General features: G+C 39.6%; 1 protein-coding gene across 1 annotated transcript in view; it reads left to right on the top strand.

Annotated features, from left to right (window-relative positions):
- The window catches only part of RBFOX1 (RNA binding fox-1 homolog 1), an 818,832-nt gene that overhangs the window by 166,489 nt on the left and 629,740 nt on the right, over positions 1 to 22,603 (top strand). Inside the window, exon 3 of the mRNA XM_030459827.1 lies at positions 3,809 to 3,841. Coding sequence (XP_030315687.1) covers positions 3,809 to 3,841 — 33 coding nt within the window. The remainder of the gene's footprint in view (positions 1 to 3,808; positions 3,842 to 22,603) is intronic.

The raw sequence follows: 22,603 nt of genomic DNA, 5'->3' as shown, positions 1-22,603 counted from the left end.
AGTTTACTGTATTTGCCATGTGATTGTTGTATTTATATTTTTGTCAGCATCAATGGGATTCCTTCTGTCAAGTGGGAAGTTCTGGACTGAGTAGCAAAAAGCCATTTTTAAAGATGTTTCCTGGCAGTAAGGTATAGCTCCTAGCACAAGAAAAATTGCAGTTTCTGTGAGATAGTGACATAAACCCATGGGTTTTTATGTCAGGGGGTTTGTTGTGAGAAAGACAGGAATCCTTCACCCAAGCAGGGATTTCTCATGAAGAATTTGCTGCATTCTTGAACTAGAACACAACAGGGGGACAGCAAGAGAGAGTGGAAGAGTGACATGAGAAGAGTTGCCCCTGTGCTCAGCTCTGGTGAGGCCACAGCTTGAGTCCTGTGTCCAGTTCTGGGCCCCTCAGCTCAGGAAGGAGATTGAGGTCCTGGAGCAGGTCCAAAGGAGGCAACTGGGCTGGGGAAGGGACTTGAGCACAGATCCTATGAGGAGAGGCTGAGGGAGCTGGGGGTGTTGAGGCTGGAGAAGAGGAGGCTCAGGGGAGACCTCATCACTCTCTGCAACTCCCTGAAAGGAGGTTGGAGCCAGGGGGGGTTGGGCTCTTTTCCCAGGCAACTCTCAGCAAGACAAGAGGGCAGGGTCTCAAGTTGTGCCAGGGGAGGTTTAGGTTGGAGATTAGAAAGAATTTCTTTCTGGAGAGGGTGATCAGTCATTGGAATGGGCTGCCCAGGGAAGTAGTGGATTCTCCGTGTCTGGAGATATTTAAAAAGAGCCTGGATGTGGCACTGAGTGCCATGGGCTGGGAACTGCAGTGGGAGTGGTTCAAGGGTTGGACTTAATGATCTCTGAGGTCCCTTCCAACCCAGCCAGTTCTATGATTCTATGATCCATACACATCATGGGTAAGAGCCAGGGGCTCTTGCAGGTCATCTATGAAGGCAGCAGAGTCAAGTAGTTGTCCCAGGAATGTTGCCTACAAAGTTCCTGCTTTCTGCTCCTCCCCTTGCCTTCTCCCTGCTCCCCACTTCTGTCACAATTAGCTCATTAACAAGCAATAATAATAATAATAATGTGGGTACTTCCTTACCCAGGATGGGGATGCATAAATTGGTTTGTGTCTTGGGTAACTTGGCTCCAGATCTCAGTGGGTGTTCTGCTTGATACCTGGCAGTGCCTTCCCTGAGGATGTAATTAAGACATCACACTGTCACATCCAGAGATTTTTTTGTAAAACCTACAGCAAAGAATGACTGAGGGACTGCTATTCTTTGTCATACATTTTATACTGCTCTTATGTCTTCATTCACTGACTTGTCAAATGTGATAGAAGATGCAGCTGCTGGTCTAGAAATTAGAAGTTTGAGGGCTTGGTGCAGGGGGTTGGGGGCGAGGGGAAGGAAGTAAGAAATCAGTCACACAGACAGAATAGGCAGAATGGTAATTCACATTAAAAGAAATCTGATAAAACTTCAAGATAATTGTAATGTCTCCATAGACTAACAACAGCCAGCTCATTAGTTTCATGAGTGTTATTTGACCTATAATTGTAAATTAATATGTTTTACTGTTTGTTAATTAACGTGAAGAATGTCATTAAACAGCAACACTCCATCTCTGTCTGCATTTATGTAGTGCTGAGTGTAGTGTTCAAGATCACAGTCCCTCTGGTATAAGGGTTATTTTACAGAAATATCTCAGGGTATGTTCCTAACTCTGTGTCCAGCCTGGGTACAGCTCAGTGCTCTCAGCTATAGGGCTGGGGCTGCTTTAATTCTGCATAATTGATTTTTTTTTCATGAATATGCTTGTCAAAAGAACGTGCCAATGTCACTTGCTGAAGAGGTAAATCTGGGAGGAATCACTGGTATAGAAGAGCCTGGTGTGTTATCCAGGAGGAGATGGATGGTCTAGCAGATTGGGATAAATAAATTAACATTAGTAATACCAAGTAAAAGGTCATGCTTCTAGGAACTACCTGGAATTAAACTCTTGAACAGGTATTTATTAACAATATCTTGGAGAAGAAAGATTCAGGCATAATATGTCCAGTGGTCCAAATGTCCACTGGTTGAAAGCAGCAGGACACATAGTTGCTTAAAAGAGAAATGCAGAATTTGGACCTAAAAGGTGAATTATTAAAATAGAAGGGAATTTAATGGTGTTGCAAAGCATTACTGAGTCCTTGGTTGGTTATATTCACATTTCATTGGTGTAAGAGAGAGAGAGAGAGAGAGGCACCACTGGGGGATGAGTTAGATTTGTGAGAGCTTTGGTAAACTCCACTCCAAATCTTTGTGTTTTAAGCTAAGTTTTGGGTATGTCCTCTAAATATATTTTTTTAGTCATTTGCCTCCAAAAAAAGTGTAATTAAATTGGAGTAAATAGTGTTTAGCTCTACTGAGTTTATCATTAGAAAGACCTAGTTGTGAGGGCACACTAACGGAGGGATGTGTTAAGCTTTAATGAAATGACAGCAGGGAATGGATGCGATAGCTTTAGGTAAGGTTTGTGTTGGGAAGGAAAAACAACTGCTAAGCTAAAGAATCTTGATGGGAAAAAAATTAAAAAGGTGATTGTAAATATAAGGAATTAAATTGAGAGAAAATTTAAAGTGAGAGAAATTCTTGGGCAGCCTTGAGAAATCCTGTGGGTGACAGAAGATGAGAATTTCAAATGGAGCTGAATCTGCTTTAGAATCAGGTTAAATTAAGAATTAAGTAACTGTTTGTGAGTGCAGCTACCTTCTGATGTGACAGGAGTTAATTTTCATTCCTGAATTCCTTTGAAATAATTTTTTGTTGAATCCACAGATGTCAGCCACTGAACAGCAGCTCTGCACACAAATTGTCTTTTTTTTTTTTTTTTTTTTTTTTCTTTTTTTTCTGTACAGTCTAAGCTCCATTTACTAACCCCTGGGCTCTCCTTTCCCTCCCCTCAAACTGAGTCACAGTTGGTCACTCCCTCTCCTACTCCTAAAAGCTGAGAAGAATGGGTGATATCCCTTAAAAGTGATTATTAACAGCATTATAAAGACAGATCTGTTCTCATGGAGACAGAATTGGAGCTAGGTGGCACTCCTCAATTTGTGAGGGGAAGTATTAAGAGGGTTTTTATCTAGTAGACTTGTGACAGTCTTGTGACATGAAGTTCTAACAAAGATTTTTGGTTTACAAACAGAGTTTAGCAGCCTTCACAGTCTAGTAACAGCTTATCCTGTGTGGTTTTGTCCTGGAACACTGAATACTGTCTCTATTCACAGTGAGTTAGTTAAATTAAAATGACAATCATGGCTGAATCTTGTGCAAGGTTGTTATAGTACTTGACTTAGTTATGGTCTGATGTCTGATGCTCCAGAGGTACAAGGTTTAATTTATGGATTGCAGAGAGAAATAGCTGAGCAGGAGCTGGGCAGTCCTTCCTTCTCACACTTTGCATGGAATGAGTTCTTCAAACTCTGTTGCTTCTAGCACCACAAAACTAAACTGGCTTCAAAACATCTCCTGGTAATGGGTCTTGATGTGTTAGAGTAGCTTCGTTTCTGTTCAGAGCTAAATTAAAAATCAGTAAAAATATTTTTCCATTTCTATTTTGATATGTTTCCTGAATTCTTTCCTAAATATGACTGTAGTACTCAATTTATTCCTATTTTGGCCTTGTGTCTGAGAGGTGAATATTCTCCTCACAGGGTGACAGTTCTGTTCAGTTCTGTTACCTCAAGCCATATGAACCAATTGATGTCAGTTACCTCAAAAAGAAATTAATCCCACTCCTGGTTTGTTGGATCAATACTAATGCATTTTCCTGTCATTTTCAGGTCTTGACAACACTGGCTGCCAGCAAAGCTGAGGTAGGAAATCTTGCCTTATCCTGGTGGAATGTTAAATAGCTGTCGGGGGTTTTGCTCGTGGGCCAAACTTTCTCACATTTTGGGGGTGAAAATTTCAGAGGTTTCACTATGGCACTTGTGCTCTTTCTAGTGCTTAATGAGACAATATTTGGGCCCCTCAGCTCAGGAAGGATATCGAGGTGCTGGAGCAGGTCCAAAGGAGGGCAACAAGGCTGGTGAAGGGACTCGAGCACAGACCCTATGAGGAAGGGCTGAGGGAGCTGGGGGTGTTGAGGCTGGAGAAGAGGAGGCTCAGGGGAGACCTCATCACTCTCTCCAACTCCCTGAAAGGAGGTTGGAGCCAGGGGGGGGTTGGGCTCTTTTCCCAGGCAACTCTCAGCAAGACAAGAGGGCAGGGTCTCAAGTTGTGCCAGGGGAGGTTTAGGTTGGAGATGAGAAAGAATTTCTTTCTGGAGAGGGTGATCAGGCATTGGAATGGGCTGCCCAGGGAAGGAGTGGATTCTCCGTGTCTGGGGAGATTTCCAAAGAGCCTGGATGTGGCACTGAGTGCCACGGGCTGGGAACTGCAGCAGGAGTGGATCAAGGGTTGGACTTGATGATCTCTGAGGTCCCTTCCAACCCTGCCATTCTATGATTCTATGAATCCTTGTCTTGTTAGGCTGATAAAGTCCTCCTGGAAAAGTTGTGTCTATATAACTTGGTCTGAAGATTTCCAAAACATAAAAATAGTGTAGTTCAGAGCTTTGTTCAATATGTGTTATATCCCACCAACAGAGGGTGGCTGTTGGGTCTTTCCCTGCACCCTTCAATTTCTCTACTTTGCTAAACAGCAGAGAAGGTTCTGGATCTGCTCCAAAGTCAGTTCTTGTGGTTGCCATATGATTTTCTATGTCCCCATTAGCTTGCCTCATGTGTCTGGTTGCCATAGGACTCAGGATGTTTGAAGAAGGTGGGACATGGGAGATAATTTTATTTTTATGACAAAAAGCCCAAATGCAAACAATAAATTCTGGACTGACATGAACAAATGTATGTTGTCTGGGGTGGGTGCTTGACATTGCAATAGTTTCAATTGGATTTGCATGTTTTTTTCAACTTTTCTGTTGATGTCTGAAGGCTTCGAATTATCTTAATGGGTCTAACTATTCTTAGAGGGGAAAATATGATTTTTGGAGTATATTTTGAAAAACTGATGGCTGAAGCAAAAATAACAGTCCTTAGTGACTCCTAACTTGTCTCCTTTGAACGCTGCTTTTCAGCAGCTCACTCCACTTTTCACAACTGACAAAAGATTTTATTCCCCACACAATTACTGACTCATTTAAATGTAATGTCAGCTGGGAGCTCAGAGTGGTTCTAGATGGAACAGGTCTCAGGCTCACAGGAGGGAATTTGTGATGTACTCCAAAGCTAATGTTTAACTCTGACAAAATGTCTGGGTGACTCTAACTGCTGGAGCCAGATAAAATGTTAATATGAACCTTTGGTAAATGAAATGGTGTTATTAAAGAGAATAGATAAGCCCTGCTTGTTACTTTACAGAGCAAGGACACAGGTTCACTTGCCCGTTGTCAAAGAATGACATAATTAATTTTTATTTAGATAATGACTGTAATACAGTGTCCAATTTTGCTGGTCTGTTTCAGCTGTATACTTGCCTTGTCTTGGAGTTTTGTGAGTGGGATTTGTGCTTCATTTTTCACTGTTGTGTGGTTTTAAATACTTATTACTGTTAGATCAGTAGAGTCCACTAACTAATAGTCACTTTCATGGTTTATAATGGGATTTTTTGGGGGGTTTGGATTTGTCACTGTACAGCTCCTACTCTCAGTTCTTTTCATTTATCAAGTCTACTTCCTTGTTAGTACAGGTTTCCCATATACTTTTCTACTTTGTGTGTGCAGAATTCCAGAAATATTACAAGTTTCTGAGTTGATCAGTTGTGGGCTTTGTTCATTAGTACTTCCACCATCTGAAAACCTTGAGAGTGTTACTGCATTTGTTTGTCCTCTAAAAAAAACACCTTACCAACTTGGCCTTTATGCCTCAGCCCATGGCCCAGCTGACTTACACATAGAGTTGTAACTACTAAGAGGCTACCATAAGGTGTATTTCTCCCATTCATGAAAATACACAGAAGAAATGCTAAAGCTGCCTGAGACAGGTAAAATCCTACTTGAATGTAGCGGATAAAGTGTTTTCCTCAGTCAGGGCTCTAGTGTTTCAGTCATACTGAAATCAGTGATATAACTCACATGAATAACACCAAAAAACCACCAAAAACATGCAGATTTAGTTGCTAAATATTTGAATTTTTGAATTTTAAGCTTGAAGGAAATGCTCCTTTTGAGATACCAGCAAACTTCCTGAGTTTTCTTGCTGGTACCTGTGTAGTATGCAGTTGTGGTATATTTCTGAGGCTAGCATTCCTTAAATACCTGTGCACATACGTGATGTATTTCCTCAGGTTTGATAACAACAGCCCCATGTTTTGCCTTACATTTATATATACTTTTTTTTTTTAAATCTTGAGTCACCATGAGCTGTTCTGAGAAAGATACAAGCCAAAACAACCTTGCTCTGGCTTACCTTTGCATCACATTTTAATGCACTCCAGCTCCTCAGAACTTTGCTGTGATAAGCTGTTTGTGTCATAAGAAGTTTAGTCTGCTTTTGAAAGGAAAAAAGATGTATGTTTGCTTCCTAAAATCTTTGCTGTTTGGTTGTTCTTGAGCTGTTGTTCTGTCACTCTTTTTCTCCTTAGCTGACACTGCTCTGCTTTTTCTTCATTTAGTGTGAAGTCTGAATGAAAACCTAGCATGTTCCTGTTGGTATTCAATGTTTTAGGAAGATACAAACAAGTTTGTGGGGTTTTTTTCAAACACTGGTTGTTAGATCCCCACTGCAGAGAAACAAGTACATCTGGAGGAAGCTGTCAAGTCATCCCAAGACCTTCCAGCCTTTAAAACAAAGGGGCAACAAATACTGACAGAGTCAAAGCTCTAAGCAGCAAACCCTTCCATGCATAATTGTCAGATCTGTGACACTGTGTCTTCCAGTGTCAGAGCCTTGTAAATAGGCAAGTTAGAAAAGAAAAACTTTCTAGTCAAATATGAAGATTTTAATCACAAATTGCTCTGGTCCCTTGCACGGTAGAACACGCTTAAGGTGATTGCAAAAAGGGGCTCAGAACAGTCTGGAATGCAGCTCAATAAATTATAAACATAAATATGTATAAATGTATGTATAATATAATATAAAAATGTATAAATTGCCACAGCATTCACAAGACTTTGCAATAACATTTTCACACAACTCCTTGGAATAACACAGTTTGAAGAATGACTTCTTTCAGGTCTGGTAACTCTGCAGCAATATACCTGTATTAGTCTTTTATTGGGTTTTTAATAATGTACTTGTCTCCTTCAAAAGACATTTCATTCAGTAAACTAGGTGACATTTTCCAGAATCTCCCTTTTTCTAATTAGCTATTAGTGTAATTAATCTTTATTTTGAGGAAAGCATCATTCCCATTCCTCTGCCTGAAGAAAAATCGTTTCCAGAGTAGAGAGTAGGAAGCTACTTATGGTTCCTCTTTTTCTCCCCAACATTTAAATAAATGATTTGGTGAAGTTCAAACCCAGATTCTTGTGAGATGTTAGAGGTCATGCCTGACTGAAATGCAAGTTTAGTGTTGCTGTATGTAAGCTCTCTGCCTGCTTTTATGTGGGTAACATCAAGGCAGCTTCTCCTTTGTCACAGAAAGAAAAGGCTCCCAGTGTGTCCTGAGGAAACTGGAAGCCCAAACTGGCTCAGAGCCAAGGAAGTTGTTAAATCAGAATGGAAGCAAAGCCTCAGAGCAACAAGCAGAATCTGGCTCTAACAATAACAAAAATGTGACTTATTTATCCTGCAATCCATCAGGTCCTTGATTACAAGGAAATGTCATTGCTAAGTCCCCCACTTTCCTTACACTGAAGTAATAGGTCAGGCCTGGTGAGTAGCATGTTGCTGAAAAGGCCAATAAATGTATTACACTTGAGTTGCCCTTTTCCTGCTCTGTGTGTGGGGTGGAGAGTGGAGGAACACTTTCTGACAGGCAGGCAATTTTCCTTCTTTTTTTTTTCTTTTTTTTAATTGTTCATAAAAGGAGAAATCATGTGTGCTTGTGGTGTTGTGTTTGCAGGAATGATGTGAGTGATGCAAATGCAAGGTGTCTGAAGCAGATATGGTCTGAAACCCATGCAGAGCCCTTGTGCTTGCTGATAGGATTGTCTGTGTGCATCACAGGGGTATCCCAGCTGGGATCCCAGTCTGCCAGGTTGTGTACAGGCACGTGTTCCACAGCCACTCTTCCAAAGGCCTGACATGCTCAGGTAGATAATACATAAAATGGATAAACTGAAAGCAGGTCAGTAGCAGAAAGGTGGTTTCATTGCTGGCAGGACCAGGGTATCTGGTTTTACTGGTTTGAATGCTGAAGTGAACTAATTAATTTTTGAAAAGGAGTCAGTGTGTATAAACAGAGCTTTCCAAGAAAATGTGCACCTCCCACTATTGTTCAACTCTTACTGTTTTGCTAGGTTGCAGTCTGCTCTGTTTCCAGTAGTTATTTAAGTCTTTTTGCTAGTATATAAGTAATTCCAAAATCCTGTGGGCTGTCTCATTGCTTTCTATGGGAAAACTAGAGTATCAACAGAAACTTCATTTGGGGCAACATGAATACTCAGTGGGATGCTCTTAGGTTAAATGGCAGGCTTTGTATTACAGATCTATGGTAGATAAAGACATGTGGTTCAGTCTTCCTAGCTTCTGAGTCCTGTTTTGTTCTCCAAAGCACACTTCACATCCAGGCTGCCATGACTCCTAGCTAAATATGTGCTGAGAACAGAAGACTTTTCCAGTTTTACTTTAAAATTGGGGTTTTTTTTGTAGAATGAATTAATGGATTAGAGCCTCTTCCTTTCCTGATACATCAATACGTTGCACCAGCCAAGGTGTTTGATGGAATGTATGGGTTGTTAATACTCTCCAGCTGGATATTCCCTCTTCCAGAATAGAAGAATGAGTCCTTGAGTAATCAGTCATGATGACTGCTAAAGAATTTGTGAGTATTTTTCAAAATGTTCATATCTTTGATTTATTTAGAGCAAAAAGGTAGTTGCATTTTAAAAAGCAGTACCAATTTCTGCATGAGTGTAGCCTAAGACTTTCTGTGTAGTCATAATTACTGTTTTAAGGGGTTTTACCATCTCTGTAGCTTGTAGCAGAACTTCAGGATTTATGGAGAGGATAATTATTGCAGTCAGATGGTCCTTTGTGTATAAATAAGCATTGCTAGCTTTAGGAAGAGATAATGGCAATTGATAATTCAATATCATATTGCTCTGAAGAATATTAATAACTTTAAGTGTAAATTCAAGCATTACACATCAGAGAAATTTTTACTTGTCAAGCTTTTAGAACTTAGCATTTCCAGCTCTGCAGAAGTCATTATTTAATGTTTATCCATAAGCAATTTCCACTGAAAAGTTTTTTACAAGCATCTAAGCTGAGTTAAGGCTCTGACCTCCCCCTGAAAGGTGTCCACAGGTAATTCAGTGTCACATATAAATCCTGCTCAGCATCTACCTGGGTCTTCAGACACCTAATAAACTCTTGATTGTCAGTGATGGGAGCTCCCAGCTGGAGCAATTATCCTGACAAGTTAATGTGAACATCCCAAATGTGGCAGAAAAGAAATTCCTAGCAGTGCATGGCTGGGAGGTGACCTTTGGACGTGATGTGATTGCATCCCCCTCTGCATGCTTAAAATACCTGCCCTCAGTTGTAGCTGCTAAATTCCCCTCCAACTTCTGGTACCAAAGGCAGAATCCTGACTGCCTTGTATAGTTTCAAGGTTTAACCACATTTGTTACATAAATCTGCATAAAAGTTATAAAAAAAAAAAAAAAAAAAAAAAAAAAAAAAAGGATGGGAAGGAATTACAGCAAGTTTTCATCTGTTTTTTACCAAAGTGTGAATTTATAGGATCATGCTCCTTCCATATGAAATCCTCTGCAGTCATTTTAAGCTGTGCAGTGTGAGACAGTCTTGCTGTAGCTGCTACTATAAAGCCTAATTTGCTGCATAAAATATGAGAGCTATAGTGAAATATGAGCCTGGAAAGTAACTCTTTTGATCTTGAGTAGTCAAAAGGTTGGCATGTATAATGCTATGAAAATAAATGGTGTCAAAACTGTAGGATATAATTTATGGCTCGGGGAGTACTTTGCTCATAGAAGCAGAAGCTGCTACCACTGCAAAGCAAAAAGTTCAACAAAACAATGAATGGAAATAAAAAAAAGCTTTCATAAAATAACCAAATGTGTTGAATCATGCAGTGCATCATTTTAGACACAACCCACTGACTAATTTACTGGTTATAGACTATAAAAAGCAGCACTGATAAAATATGTAGTTGGAATGTTAGCCTTTCTTGGTATGTCTCTAAATAAATACTAGGTATTAGCTGGCAAATATATCCAGTCTGGCAAAGACTCACACTATTTTTTAGTATGAGGACAAAAATGGTTCCTGGACTAAATTAAATACCTGTATTTGCTTCATTTAAAGATGTACAACCTTCCCTCATAAAGTCTTTAACTCTATGATTCTTTATGAGACTTTTCTTCTTTATGAGTCTTTAATTCTATGATTCTATGAACTCTGTATCCCCAGGAACAGTTTTCTAATTGTTGGTTTAGATTGTTTGGGGTGATTTTTTTTTTTTTTTTTGAGCCTTTCTTTCAAGTTCTGCTTTGTGAAGTTTACCTGGAGTCTTTTTGAGCTTTTGCTACTCGAGTACTACTACTCAAGATTGCTACTCTGTCCCTCTGGCCTCTAAAGCTTCTGGAAGGTAATGTAGGTCTGGCTGTTTGTTCTGTGCAAAATATCCTATTAAAAATGCTCTTACCCAGCTCCACACAAGTTCTGACAAGGCTGTTTAGATTAATACAGATGAGGATGTCTGAAATGGAAATTTTCCTCCAAGGAAGTAGAGCTTGCACCACCCTTCTTTGACATCTCCCCCCACACAACCTCCCTACTGCATTCCCTCATTTGCAGAGTCTGGAGAGGACTCCTCCAGAGGCTTCTGGAGATCCTGGATTTAGGAGAATACCACCCTGTGTGCCATTTCTGTGCCTCTGTACACACACATGATGGATATGTGGCTCCAGAATATGTTCCAGCAATTTGCTGCAGCAATAACTTGATGGCAACAGGAATGAATCTGAGTGAGCTCACTGAAGGGTTAGTACTGACCTGAAAATGCACTTTTATTGTTTCTGCTTCTGAGTTTAATTCTCTGTTTTGCTGCTAAATGTTCTCTTTTCCCTGCCTGTAGGAGAATGCTTTGCTGACAGTTCTCAAGGTGCTCTATTAATCACACTTTTTTCAGTCATTTTGCTGGGGATTTCAGGAGTATCACACTGTCAGAGCTGCTGATGTGCTGTATTGATCTTGATGATTAACTCATCCAAAGAAAACTTGATTTCTAAGGGAAAACTTAATTTTCTCAAAGGCCAAATGTCTCCTAAATATTTATAGGCTACAAAAGTTGATCAAGTACCTTTGTTCTCTGCCTGTTACAGTAAATTCTGACACTTTGCTCATATCCTCATCATATTAATGTGATGTAGCAATATATAAATTCATGTCTATGTGTTTTCAATCATATGAATACACAGGGGTCTTTTTTTTTTCTTTTTAAATCTTGGCAAGGCAAGAAGATAAATAGGTAAAAATGTGTATGTGTTGGAGTGATAAAGTTGGTTTAATGATTCTTGGGGAAAAAATTCCTGTTGTACATAGAGCAGTGACTTGATTGAACAGGACAGAGCCATGGAGTTCAATTAATGTGCAAATATGTGTTCATTGAACTTGCATTCCATTTATCACATGGACATGGAAATAGGGTCATTTTTTATCTCTGCATTATGTATATGACATCTTAGTTGGCTTCTTGCGTGTTGCTCTGGGAAAAATAGCAATGTGGGACACCACAGGCAAAAAAAAATGGGAGATAAATTCCTCAGCTGTCACAAACATCTTTAAGTAGATCTTTGTTTGAAGATAAACCTCTTCCTTCTGCAAGGATTAACATTAAGAAGGCTTCTGCACCTTCTTGCTATGAAAATTGCATGCATCTCTTGGCCAGATGCTGTGAAAAATCAGTGGCAAAACTTGTCATGTTTATCAAGTATGTAGTTAGCACAGGAAGTGTAATCAGAGGAAAAACTCCAAAGGAACTTTTACTTGACAATCCAGTGGTATTCAGCCTTGGTTATTTAAAATAAAAACCCAGGCATTTCAAAGTGATTTTTTTTCTGATATTTTTATATGTTTTCTCCCATCCTCAGGCCACGTGAAATTTCTTTGGGCACTCCTCTTTATTTTGACTGATGACTCCAGATCAGAGCAACAAGGGGACAGTTGGTTATTCACTTTATTGTTATTATTACTAAAAAGCTACACCAGAGATTCTGACATTGGGAAGGATATTGAGTGGAGTTAGGTTTTTTCCTTTATAATTGGAAGAAAAACAGGAGGGGAAGGAGATGGAATTCCATAAGCAGAGTGTAAAATCGTGATAAAAAAATTAATTCCCTAATTACCTCTAAGAATATAGAAATGGGATTAAAATGTTCATTGCTCTATTTTATTGATAGCAGAGACCTTTTGGCTGACACAGGAAGCTGTATAAATTAAAGAGAAGCTGAATTCCAGGTGGAATTGTAATCTTTGCAGGCAAAGCTTTATAACCTTTAAACAAACCACAGGCCAAGTTATCTGCCATGTAAATTGGCAGAGCTTCCTAAACCTTCATGGAGCTGTGCCAGCTTTTGAGAGCAATGAATGGGATCTTAATTTAGGTAGAAGCTGGCAGAAGCTCCCAGCTCCTCACATACAGCATGGTTTTTGAAATAATGAAATTGAAACAACTATAGAGCTCTGGGTGATTTATTCTTGCAGAGAACAGGGTGAAGGCTACAGATCAGCACAGATGAGCACGTTGGTTAAAGCCACCAATGGTCAAGATAACAGAAGGACATTCTAGGAGGAAATCTCTCTGATGTTTAAGGAATTATGATGCAGAACTACAAAACCTACTTTACAAAACCACTTTCTAAGTCAACACCAAGAATGGACTTTATTTATAAACTCAGTATTCTAAGAGCTGTGTTAAGTTCATTAGTTTAGTTTGTCTTGCATTGACTTAAACCAAAAAGCCAACTTTGTAGTGCTTGTAAGTTAGTTTTGAAGCCTACTTTTCAGAAGAGAATCATAGCAGCAGATGAAAGCCTACACAAATATTAACACAAAATCCAACCAAACAGGCAAACTGATTTAATCCTGTATCTGTTAAACTTCTAAGAAATACTCTTCAGTGATATATGGACAATATATTCAATTATACAATCATTGAATGACTTGAGACCTTAAAGATCATCTCGTTCCAGCATCCCTGCCATGGGCAAGGACACCTCTAGAGCAGGTTCTCTCTGCTCAGGACAGTATTTTAGGAGAGGTTTTACAGTCAGCTCAAGGAGAGTTAGCACAGCAGTAACAAATAGTTTTGAATGTGGCTGTAAATGGCAGAAAGTTGGCTCTTTACTAAGTACTTCAGATATCAAAGGACTCATACAGAGGAGTCAAATGGGGCTCTTCAAAGTAACAAGTGCATTGTGGTGAAGAGAAAGTGAAGCTGTCTGAGTACTATTCAAGCTTTTTCTCCTACAGGTGATTCAGGACATGATTCCCTGTCACCCAAACCTGCTCTGACTGGGATACTCTGCTAGAAATAAAAGGTGGCTTCGTATTAGCTTCTAGATTGCAAACCTTCATCTAAAATCTTTCTTCTCTCTTAGGCTCTCTACTGACCATAAAGAGTTTTTTTCAGGCTAATTCATCACTAGAAAAGATGCAAAAACTAAGCCTGTAGAAAAGACTGATAAAATATTGCTGTAAATATCTTCCATTGAAACAAAGAAAAAGAAAAAAAGTGTGGAATTGTCAGAATCCTATCACCCATCCCCAAATTCTCTGTGCTTCTGGGATACTTTTCTGTTTGTTTTTTTGTCTGTTTGTTTGAACTGGAGCTGAAGAGTAGAGGAGATTTTGTCACAAATTAAATTCTGGTAATTCTGGTGTTAATAGCACAGTAAATCTGGTCAGGGGGCTGATACCTGTTGTGCTGGTACTGAAACACCATCAAGTATGTTACCAGAGGGCAATCTCTTAGACTTTTCTGCTTCTATTTAAGATGGCCCCATTTTACCTTTTTATTTGGAAATGACAACTTTGTACAGATTGCAGTGCTGAAAGTTGGGAATTTAGAAAATGGGAGACTTCCAGCCTAGTAATAGATTCATTTTCAAGGAAGGTGTGGTTGTGCTCCTGGAGACATGAATTTGCCCTTTTTCAAAGGTTTCTCAAGGTGGAAATTACCATGCTGTAATATTAGGAAATATTATAAGCAGCTAATCAGCCTCTCTGCAGAACAGACAGCTGAATTTTACTGCCTGGATTTTCTATTTTCATTTTATTTTATTTTGAGCAGGGGTTCTCCAAGAGTTGTGTTTCTGGTCCTGCAGAGCATGGCCTGTGTTTGGTTTTTTATAAAGACCCCAAATTCTGCTATATGCTATATATATATATTCATGCTATATAAGCATGGTGAGATTTCATGGTGATATTTTAGTAACAGGCTTCACAATATGTGCCCCATATGAGCTCAGTGTTCTGCTGCTGCCCTCCTCCCTGACCTCTGTGCCCTGGAGTGCAGGACTGCTGAGGTGGAAGATTCAAATATTTGGTTTGTTACCAAATTCCTTACAAATGAAAAATAATGAAAAAAAAATAATCCCTTTTTCCTTTTATAACGTGTTTTAAAGTGAAGACATGCACTCCTATTTTGATTAAAAGTAATTACAAGTAACCTTCATTAGCTCCTGATCCCCTGAGTTTAGAGGAATGCTCTGTTTAAAATGAACTCATATGAAATAGTATTATTTCCTGGATATTTCCATACTGAAAACACTGCTTTTTCCTTCATGCTTTCCTGGGATTTTAAAGTAAGGAACCCTGAAACAATGACTCCTCTTCCAAATGTCCATAAAAAGAGCAAAGAAGCCACCAGGAACCTTCTTGCCATCATTCCCATAACTGATTTTAAAGCCTGGATTTTCATGGATAGGTGACCATTTACTTTCTACACGAGTTGCTGTGAGAAGAATTTATTACAGGACCTGAGGGAAATGTTGTTACATCTATTAAAAAAAAGTTACCATTAATTTTGGGGAATTAGAACATCGATTTAATTTGGCCTGCTTTAATTGATGTTAGGCAGCTTGGGAACTGATGTCCTCACTTTGTAAATGCACTTAATCACTTCTCAACACAAAACCTGCTACAGAATTTTTCCAATCAGAGCTGACAGTTGTAGGGTTAAAGCTCAGAGCTAATAAATTTGTACTGCACAGCCTGGTGTCCTCCTTCAAAAATATTTATACTGCAAAACAAGTGATCTGAACCAGATAATCTCACTAAGTATTCTTTTTCTAACTGAATTTGATCTGCTCGTGTTGGCACAGTAATTCAGTTTGATGGTTTTCTTCATGGAAAAATACTGCTCTGCTTACAGAGATGTCAGCTAGCATATTATAGAAGAGTTAAATATCTGGTCAGAGGGCCTGGAATTAAGTGGCACTTTGGTTGTCATTGCTGAAGGCAGAGAGATTTGAGCAGATTTTAGCAAAGAGACTCTCAGGTTAAAAGTCATGCAGTTTACAAAAGCAAATGCCAACCTGTTTGGGTTAGTGCTGACACTTCAAATGAATGATAGGAAAATAATGACTTGAAAAATTAGTCTGCTTATTCAAATATATTTGTGGTATTTCTTCAGTGTTTTACACTTTGGAGAATGGAAAGAGGTTTGCAGATGAGGTGGTTTAATGATACAGCTCCTAGGAATAATCATGGCTGCAATCATAGATTTCCCTGGACAGCATTGCCCAGATAAGAATGAGATCTTGCTTGGGGAAAAAAATAAGAATTCCAGAAGTCTATAGCACATTTACCATAGAATAGAACTTTTCACTGAAGTTATTTTTCCTCCCATCACTGATCTCCTTGGTACCTACGTGGGATAGGACAGCAAAAAAGCCTTTTGTCCTGGAAAAACTCCTCAAATAGTCAAAAAGCCAAGATTTTTTTTTTTTTCCTAGTAAAACAAATCCTTTTAGAGGCTTTTCAGACTTTTAGTATGATACCCAATCTTCTTTTCTGTACTAGTAGTGAAGAAAGCCTTGATGATGGAGAGTGGAGCCCCCCCAGCAGCATGGAATGAATGCCAGGGATCTTTTGGATTTTCAGTTCACTGATTTGAATCTACTCTGGAAATGCATAGCAGGGGAACATTGCATGTTTCCTTTTAGAATGGTTTTTTTTTTTAGTGGTCAAATGATGATTTTTCATAAAAAAATACTGCAAGATATGTATTTTCCTGCCAAAAAAAAAAAAAAAAAAAAAAAAAAAAAAAAAGGTAAAACCAGTTGTTTCAAATTTTTAATTGAGAATAAACAGTCTTTCCTGAGTGATCCTAACTCATTAGGTAAGTACATTACTAGGCACTTTTAATTAGGGTAATATAGTAAATGGATCAGAGCAATGTGCAAGCTCTTTTGGTTGGTGTAATCCGGTTGGGTTTTACCTTTACAGGGTTCAAATTTAGATTAAAATTCCTGACTGTGTTGACCACTGTCACATTCATCTCAATTTGCTTTTCACATGTGAGTTTGCAAGTCAGCCCTTGGCTAGGAGTGCAGATAAGCAGTGAGGATGAGTGAAGGAATGAAGCAGATGAGGTTCCAAATGAGCACATCTTTCCCTTTCCAAGAGAAGGATTAGGGAATGGCTTCTAATCTGAATCCTGGTGAGCCAGAGCAGGCAGGATGGTGCCAAGAAGTGCTGCTTGGAGGGCAGATCTTTAACTTCCTCTGACTGCAATAACTTAGAAACTGCAAATCTTAGAAACTGAGAGGTAGACTTGGGGATGGTTCATCTGAAGTGAGAAGCTCATGGTTAAAAGCAACATATATATATTTATGATCTCTCATTTAATGGAACCTTCATGAAAAGGGGGCAGAGACTTTCCCTTCCAAATGCTCATCATCCCTAATTACCCTCTGCCTTCTCAGTATCCTCCCCTGCTACTGAGCACAATCTGCTTGAAGCAGTGAACTGCCCAGGCCAGCTCATTTCCAAACAAAAATTCTCCCAATGAAGTTTAGTTTGATTTCTTTTGCACCAACTGCATTTAAAAGAATCCCCTCTGGGAAGCAGATGATCTGACAGAATCAGATCTGAGAATGACCCAGTTCCTGTGGATGACAACAGAAACACTGAACACATGTTCTTGAAACCTTGGGACAGCTGCAGAGATGTATTTTGTGGAATTAACTACTTTAGACCTTTATGTGTGAAAGTTGCAGTAACTTCACTGTGCCAGTGAAGGATTACTGCTAATTTTAATGCAGATGTGTTCTGATCATTGTTCTCTCATTCTCACCTTAAGGAACTGCTTTTCACTGTGCTCACAGGGAACTTATCCCAGTGTGCATTGCTCAGATCTCTCAGAAATGAATCTGATTTAATACAGGAGTTTACAGAAATACTACTGGGATATCATCACCATAAAATCTGTCCTGGGGCTTATTTAATTGGATTTACAAAGTATGCATTTCTGGTCTGACATTTCTAGTTTCATTCTAAATATTTATCCTCTGAGTTGGTAGCTTGTACTGACCATTTCACTGATGAAACTGAGGACAGCTTGAGATCCTCTTGTTGGCATTTCTGTTTAACCTCTGACTTTTAGAAGGGAATTCATTAGTGAATACCCAGTTCCCAGTAGCTCATTTTACTTTTATTTTTGAGCCATGCAGTCAGACCACCTCTCCCAGACACACAGCCAACTCTTCATCCTTTAAAGGAGCTCCATAACCTTTGGGGAAACTGATTGTGGCAGCCAGCTTGAGGCACAAGCAGAGCAGGTAGTTGTAAACTGATGAGGGGAAGCAAAATCCAAGTTTTAGAGGGGATAAAACTTCCCTGCATCTGCCAGCAGCAGCTGGGGCTCCCTGCCTCAGTTTCCCTCATCCTGGGGTGATGGCAGAGCAGCTCTGCAGCCACAGCCTAATTGAGATACTTGGAGCACTGCCACTGGGCTTTTGCACACCCAGCCTTATTTTCTTTTGCCTTTCCTGAGCTCTGTGCTGCTGCTTTAGAGGGCAAGAGGCTGCAGGGATGCTACATCCTTACTGATATGATGCAGGGCTTCCTGCCAGGTGCTGGTCACAGTCCCTTGTTGCTCCTCTTGTACAATCTCAGTTGTGCAGATGCCTGCATTTCACATGAGCAACTATGGAGGAAGATCCAAGCAACAGGACTGTTGTATTTTCCAGGGACAAGACAGCTTATTCTGCCTGTATGGGTGAGGAAGTCTCAGTCTGCCAAAGCTATAAAATAGAATTGGTCTGTGCTGCAAAGAAATTCTGAAATGCTTTTTGGTTGCTTCTCTAAAACCTGATTATTACATTGATATTTTTCATGCTGTGTGTTGTAACCTGGGCAAACATCAGTTATTGGTGGTGAGAGGGGTGTTTCCAAGCAGTGAGTGGGGTTTGCAGCTATGTCCTTTTCGAGAAAGCTTCAGAATTCCTAATTGTGCTATCACCTAATTAACATTGCAGCCCATTTGGCAGGAGCAAATGGGAAGCAGAAGGAGCAAAGAGCCATTGGAATTCTCCTCTAGATCCCTGAGTCATATTCTGGTATCAGGTGAGTGGCAAAGCTGCTCAGAACTCCTCCTGTTCCCAACAGGCAGGCACCTGCTGCCTTCAGACTCTGCTGCTGTTCCCCAGCTGCTCTGGGAATCTGCCTTGAATTAAGTGGGAAATCCACCCAGGTTCTGGTCTCAGGTGGGGGATGCAGGGCTGTTAATTGCTTTCCTTTCAAGGTGACACCCTCACCTCTCTGTGCATCCAGTCATATTCTCATCAGACCAAAATTCAGGACTTGGACCTCGTGGAAATGCTGCCTGAACGATGGTGGGAGGGGATGGGTAGCTCCAAAAAGTTAAATAAGCCACAGAGTTGTCAGTTGTTCTTTCCAATCTTTACAGATTTCTCTGGTAGCAGTTGGTGGAGTCAGTGATTCAGAACATTGTTCCATTTATTTGGTTGAAAAGCAATAGGAGTTGTAAATATTTCAAAAGAATCTGTAGCAAGTTTCCTCCACTGTGACTCATGAGGCTTTGGATTATTATTGCTATGAAAACATTTGTAAAGTTATTGTATTTCTTTTCATCAAGAAATGTTCACTTGAGAGTCCATGCTAGGGCTGTGCTGTTTGTTGCTTATCTCCTTTTCTCCAGGGTTTCCAGCATTAGTCACTGGCTCAGGGCACTAAAACAGTGAGTGTGGAAAAGAAATGCCAATGTGTAGACTGAAAATATTGGCATCAGGCAGCTAGTGGGAGAAACAGCAATTGCTGGTGTGTTTACAAATAAAGAAAAAAAAATCAAACTAAAGTTAAGCAAATTTGGTTTAGCATGTCTTGAATTCACCAGGTAATACAACTTCTGCTGACAAAGTGACTTATATATAAATAAAGAAAGAACTTAAAATATTATCCTCAATGTTTCTTTCAGCAAACAAAAAGGTGGTGGTTGCACTCTCAGGAAAGTTGTAGGTTGAAATTACACTAATTATAATGCCAGTTCCTTACATTTTACCACCGTAAAAGGCTCTAACTAAGAACCTAGCTTGCTTTTCTCCCTGACATTTGAATTGTAACTCTTTTTTTGGGTGTTTTGGGGTGTTTCATTATGAGCATTCATGGCATGTGCAGTGACTCTGCCTGTAAATTGGACACAGAGAGTGGAAGGGCTCTGCAGCCAGACCAGGTCACCACTTAATGCAGCAGCTTTAATAAACCAGATTTCTGTGACTATATTACTATCAATTTTTCTAGACTCAGTAGAGAAATAATGAAGAACGTGGCCCATGTTTTTATTTACATGTATATTTATATTTTATAATAGCAAAATATTCAAAAGTCCTATGGCCAGCACACAGTGGACTAGGAGCCTAGATATTTTTTTTTTAATAGCTTGACTAGTAAAAACTTTACATTTACCAGGAGATTTCTGTGGACAGATACTTTGCTCTTCAGAAGGAACAGACTGGGTCAGCTCTGCAAAGCAAACATTTAATAGTAGTAATTATTAATGGATAAACTTAATGGAACTTAATATAACTGGATTTGATTTGTACTTTAAAATATGACTGACAATTCTCATTTTTTTGATATATGAGGAATGATTCCCTTTGTTGTTTATAGCCACTGGATAGGAAGTGTTCTGATACAGTCTCTGATCATCTCTGTTTCTGACCTGAACAATTTGATCTAGAAAACACTCAAAAATAGGACTAATACAGACCCTACCTTCTCCTCTGCAAAATTCTTCACTTCTGAATTAATTGCACCAATTCAGCATCCACCAATCTCTGATCCTTGTGAGACCAGAGATGTGCCAGAGATCTCTGGGTCATGTTATGTTCAGTTCTACTGCAGGACTGGTTGGTAGCTCTCAGACCTAACCTACAAACCCCTCGAGCTATACACACCTCCTTTCTCACCTTCTGGTGGCTTGATGATTCTACAGGTTATTTTTATAGAGAGCATCACATCAGAAAGGATGGATGGGCTGACTTGTTCCACTTGTGCCTCATCTCAGCTCTTTGATGTGCAGATGCTGGCAGACACTCACACAAGGTCATTCCTCACATCAGCTGCTTAGTTCAGTCAGGAATCTCTGCAGAAATATATTCTGGTTTGAGCTCCTTTACATAGTGAAGGACAAGGCCACTCTTCAAATGTCTGGACTGTTCTGTGTTAATGCTCATGAAATAGCTTTAGGAAATCCAGTTAATTTTTAATTGTTTCAAGATACCTGGAAATTACTTTCTCTCTGTTCTACTTTGAAATTTAAAACAGAGACTTAGCAGAGATATGTGTTCATAATACTATACACACTTGGGTGCAGCAAGTGAAGGGTTTTTCTTCTGCAATAAAAAGAAAATTTATTCCATAAAATAAGAGGATGTAGGGCTAAGTAGATATTTTGAAGAGCAGGTCATTCAGAGGAACTCAAAATGCATGAACTGCCCTCTTTTTAGTCACTTGACATCTGAATTTGTGCAGACTATTCTGACAGAGATGTGATACCTTTAAGGACACAGCTGGTTCAACAGCCCTTACAGCTGGAATGTTACATTTAGCAGTGAATCCTGGACAGGAGAGAAACACATTTTGTGTTTCACAATAATTGTTATAAAATAGGAGAAAGGATTCAGTTCTGTAACGAATGTATTTTCTTGTCTGCTATAAGAAGTGTCAGCTGTATAAGGAGGTGGTAGAATTATACCTTATTTATTTATTTATCACATGTTTCAGCAGCTGCAGAAACAATTGTATTGATTTTTTTTTTTCTGGACTTTTTTTTTCAGAAAAGGAACATATTTGAGAGATGTGCAGTACTCAAGCATTTGTTTTTTCCCCAGTTATGAGCATTTTCCACTTTTCATGGGAAAACTCATCATGGGGACAATCCCATGTTACAGATGGACTTGAAAGATACATAGCAATATATTCTTTGGTTGTTAAGAGAGTGTGTGCATCTTATCCATCTCTCCTCCTCCTCTGTTCCTTCCATGTTATTACTCTACAAAGTCAACTCTTGCAGAGAATCTGCTTGATTTTTTTTTCCCCTTGTCAAAAGCTTGCAGGACACCAAGCAATACAAATTCACCTCAGTATTGTTCTTGAGGAGCTCTTTTCCCTTGCTGCCTTGAACAAGCTCCTTGAATGAAAAATGAGATAGAAACCACAAAATCAGCTGCCTTTCCTCTCTTGTTTAATGAAGGAAAATTCTCCTGAAATGGGTTTGAAGTATTTAAAAGCAACTACTGATCCAGTTGTAGCTGGATCAGAAAATGTCCCTGCCTTGTGTGGGGCTCTGGTTGAAGCAGGAGTCGTAAAGAGGAGTTCCCTGAGTTTTGTGGTGGGGAAATGAGGAACCCCAGAGGCAGAGGAGCAGCTCCTGGCACATGAGTTTGGGTCTGTTGTGCCACTGTCCTGCTCAGTCCCAGCTCACTGCCCTCACCCTAGAGGAGAGGTTAAGAGGGTAATGACAGCTTAAAAGAGATGCTAAAGACAAACTATGGGGTTTTCTGTAAAAGCACTAACACTCAGTAAGAAGTCCTCTTTGTTATCCACAAGTTATGGCTGTTCCTTGGCTGGGTGTTCCTACCACATCCTCCCAAACTCCTCGTGCTGTCACTTTGGTTAATGATGAGCTCCAAGGTTAATGGCTTGACACAGGGATGCTTTTCATCCCCTTGGTTAGCCTCCTGGCACTGTTTATGTGCAGCATTGTGTAAGGTCATATATTTCCTGGAAGAGCAGGCAGTTGTTGTAAATCCCATTACAGCTGGCAGAAAAGAGTGTAATTGGATACTGAATCTCTAACTAGACCTAAAAAGCAGGGAGTGTTACTGCTAGGGAGGCCTGGAAAATGTGGTAGATTGAGCTTAATTTTCTAGGTTTCTGAGCATCAGAAATGTGCTGACAGAGTCTTGGTGACTTTTAGAAAAT

The sequence above is a fragment of the Calypte anna genome, chromosome 14 (genome assembly GCF_003957555.1).
Source record: "Calypte anna isolate BGI_N300 chromosome 14, bCalAnn1_v1.p, whole genome shotgun sequence".
Taxonomy (NCBI): domain Eukaryota; kingdom Metazoa; phylum Chordata; class Aves; order Apodiformes; family Trochilidae; genus Calypte; species Calypte anna.
The sequence above is the reverse complement of the archived record's forward strand: the minus strand, read 5'-3'. Positions and strand labels throughout refer to the sequence as shown.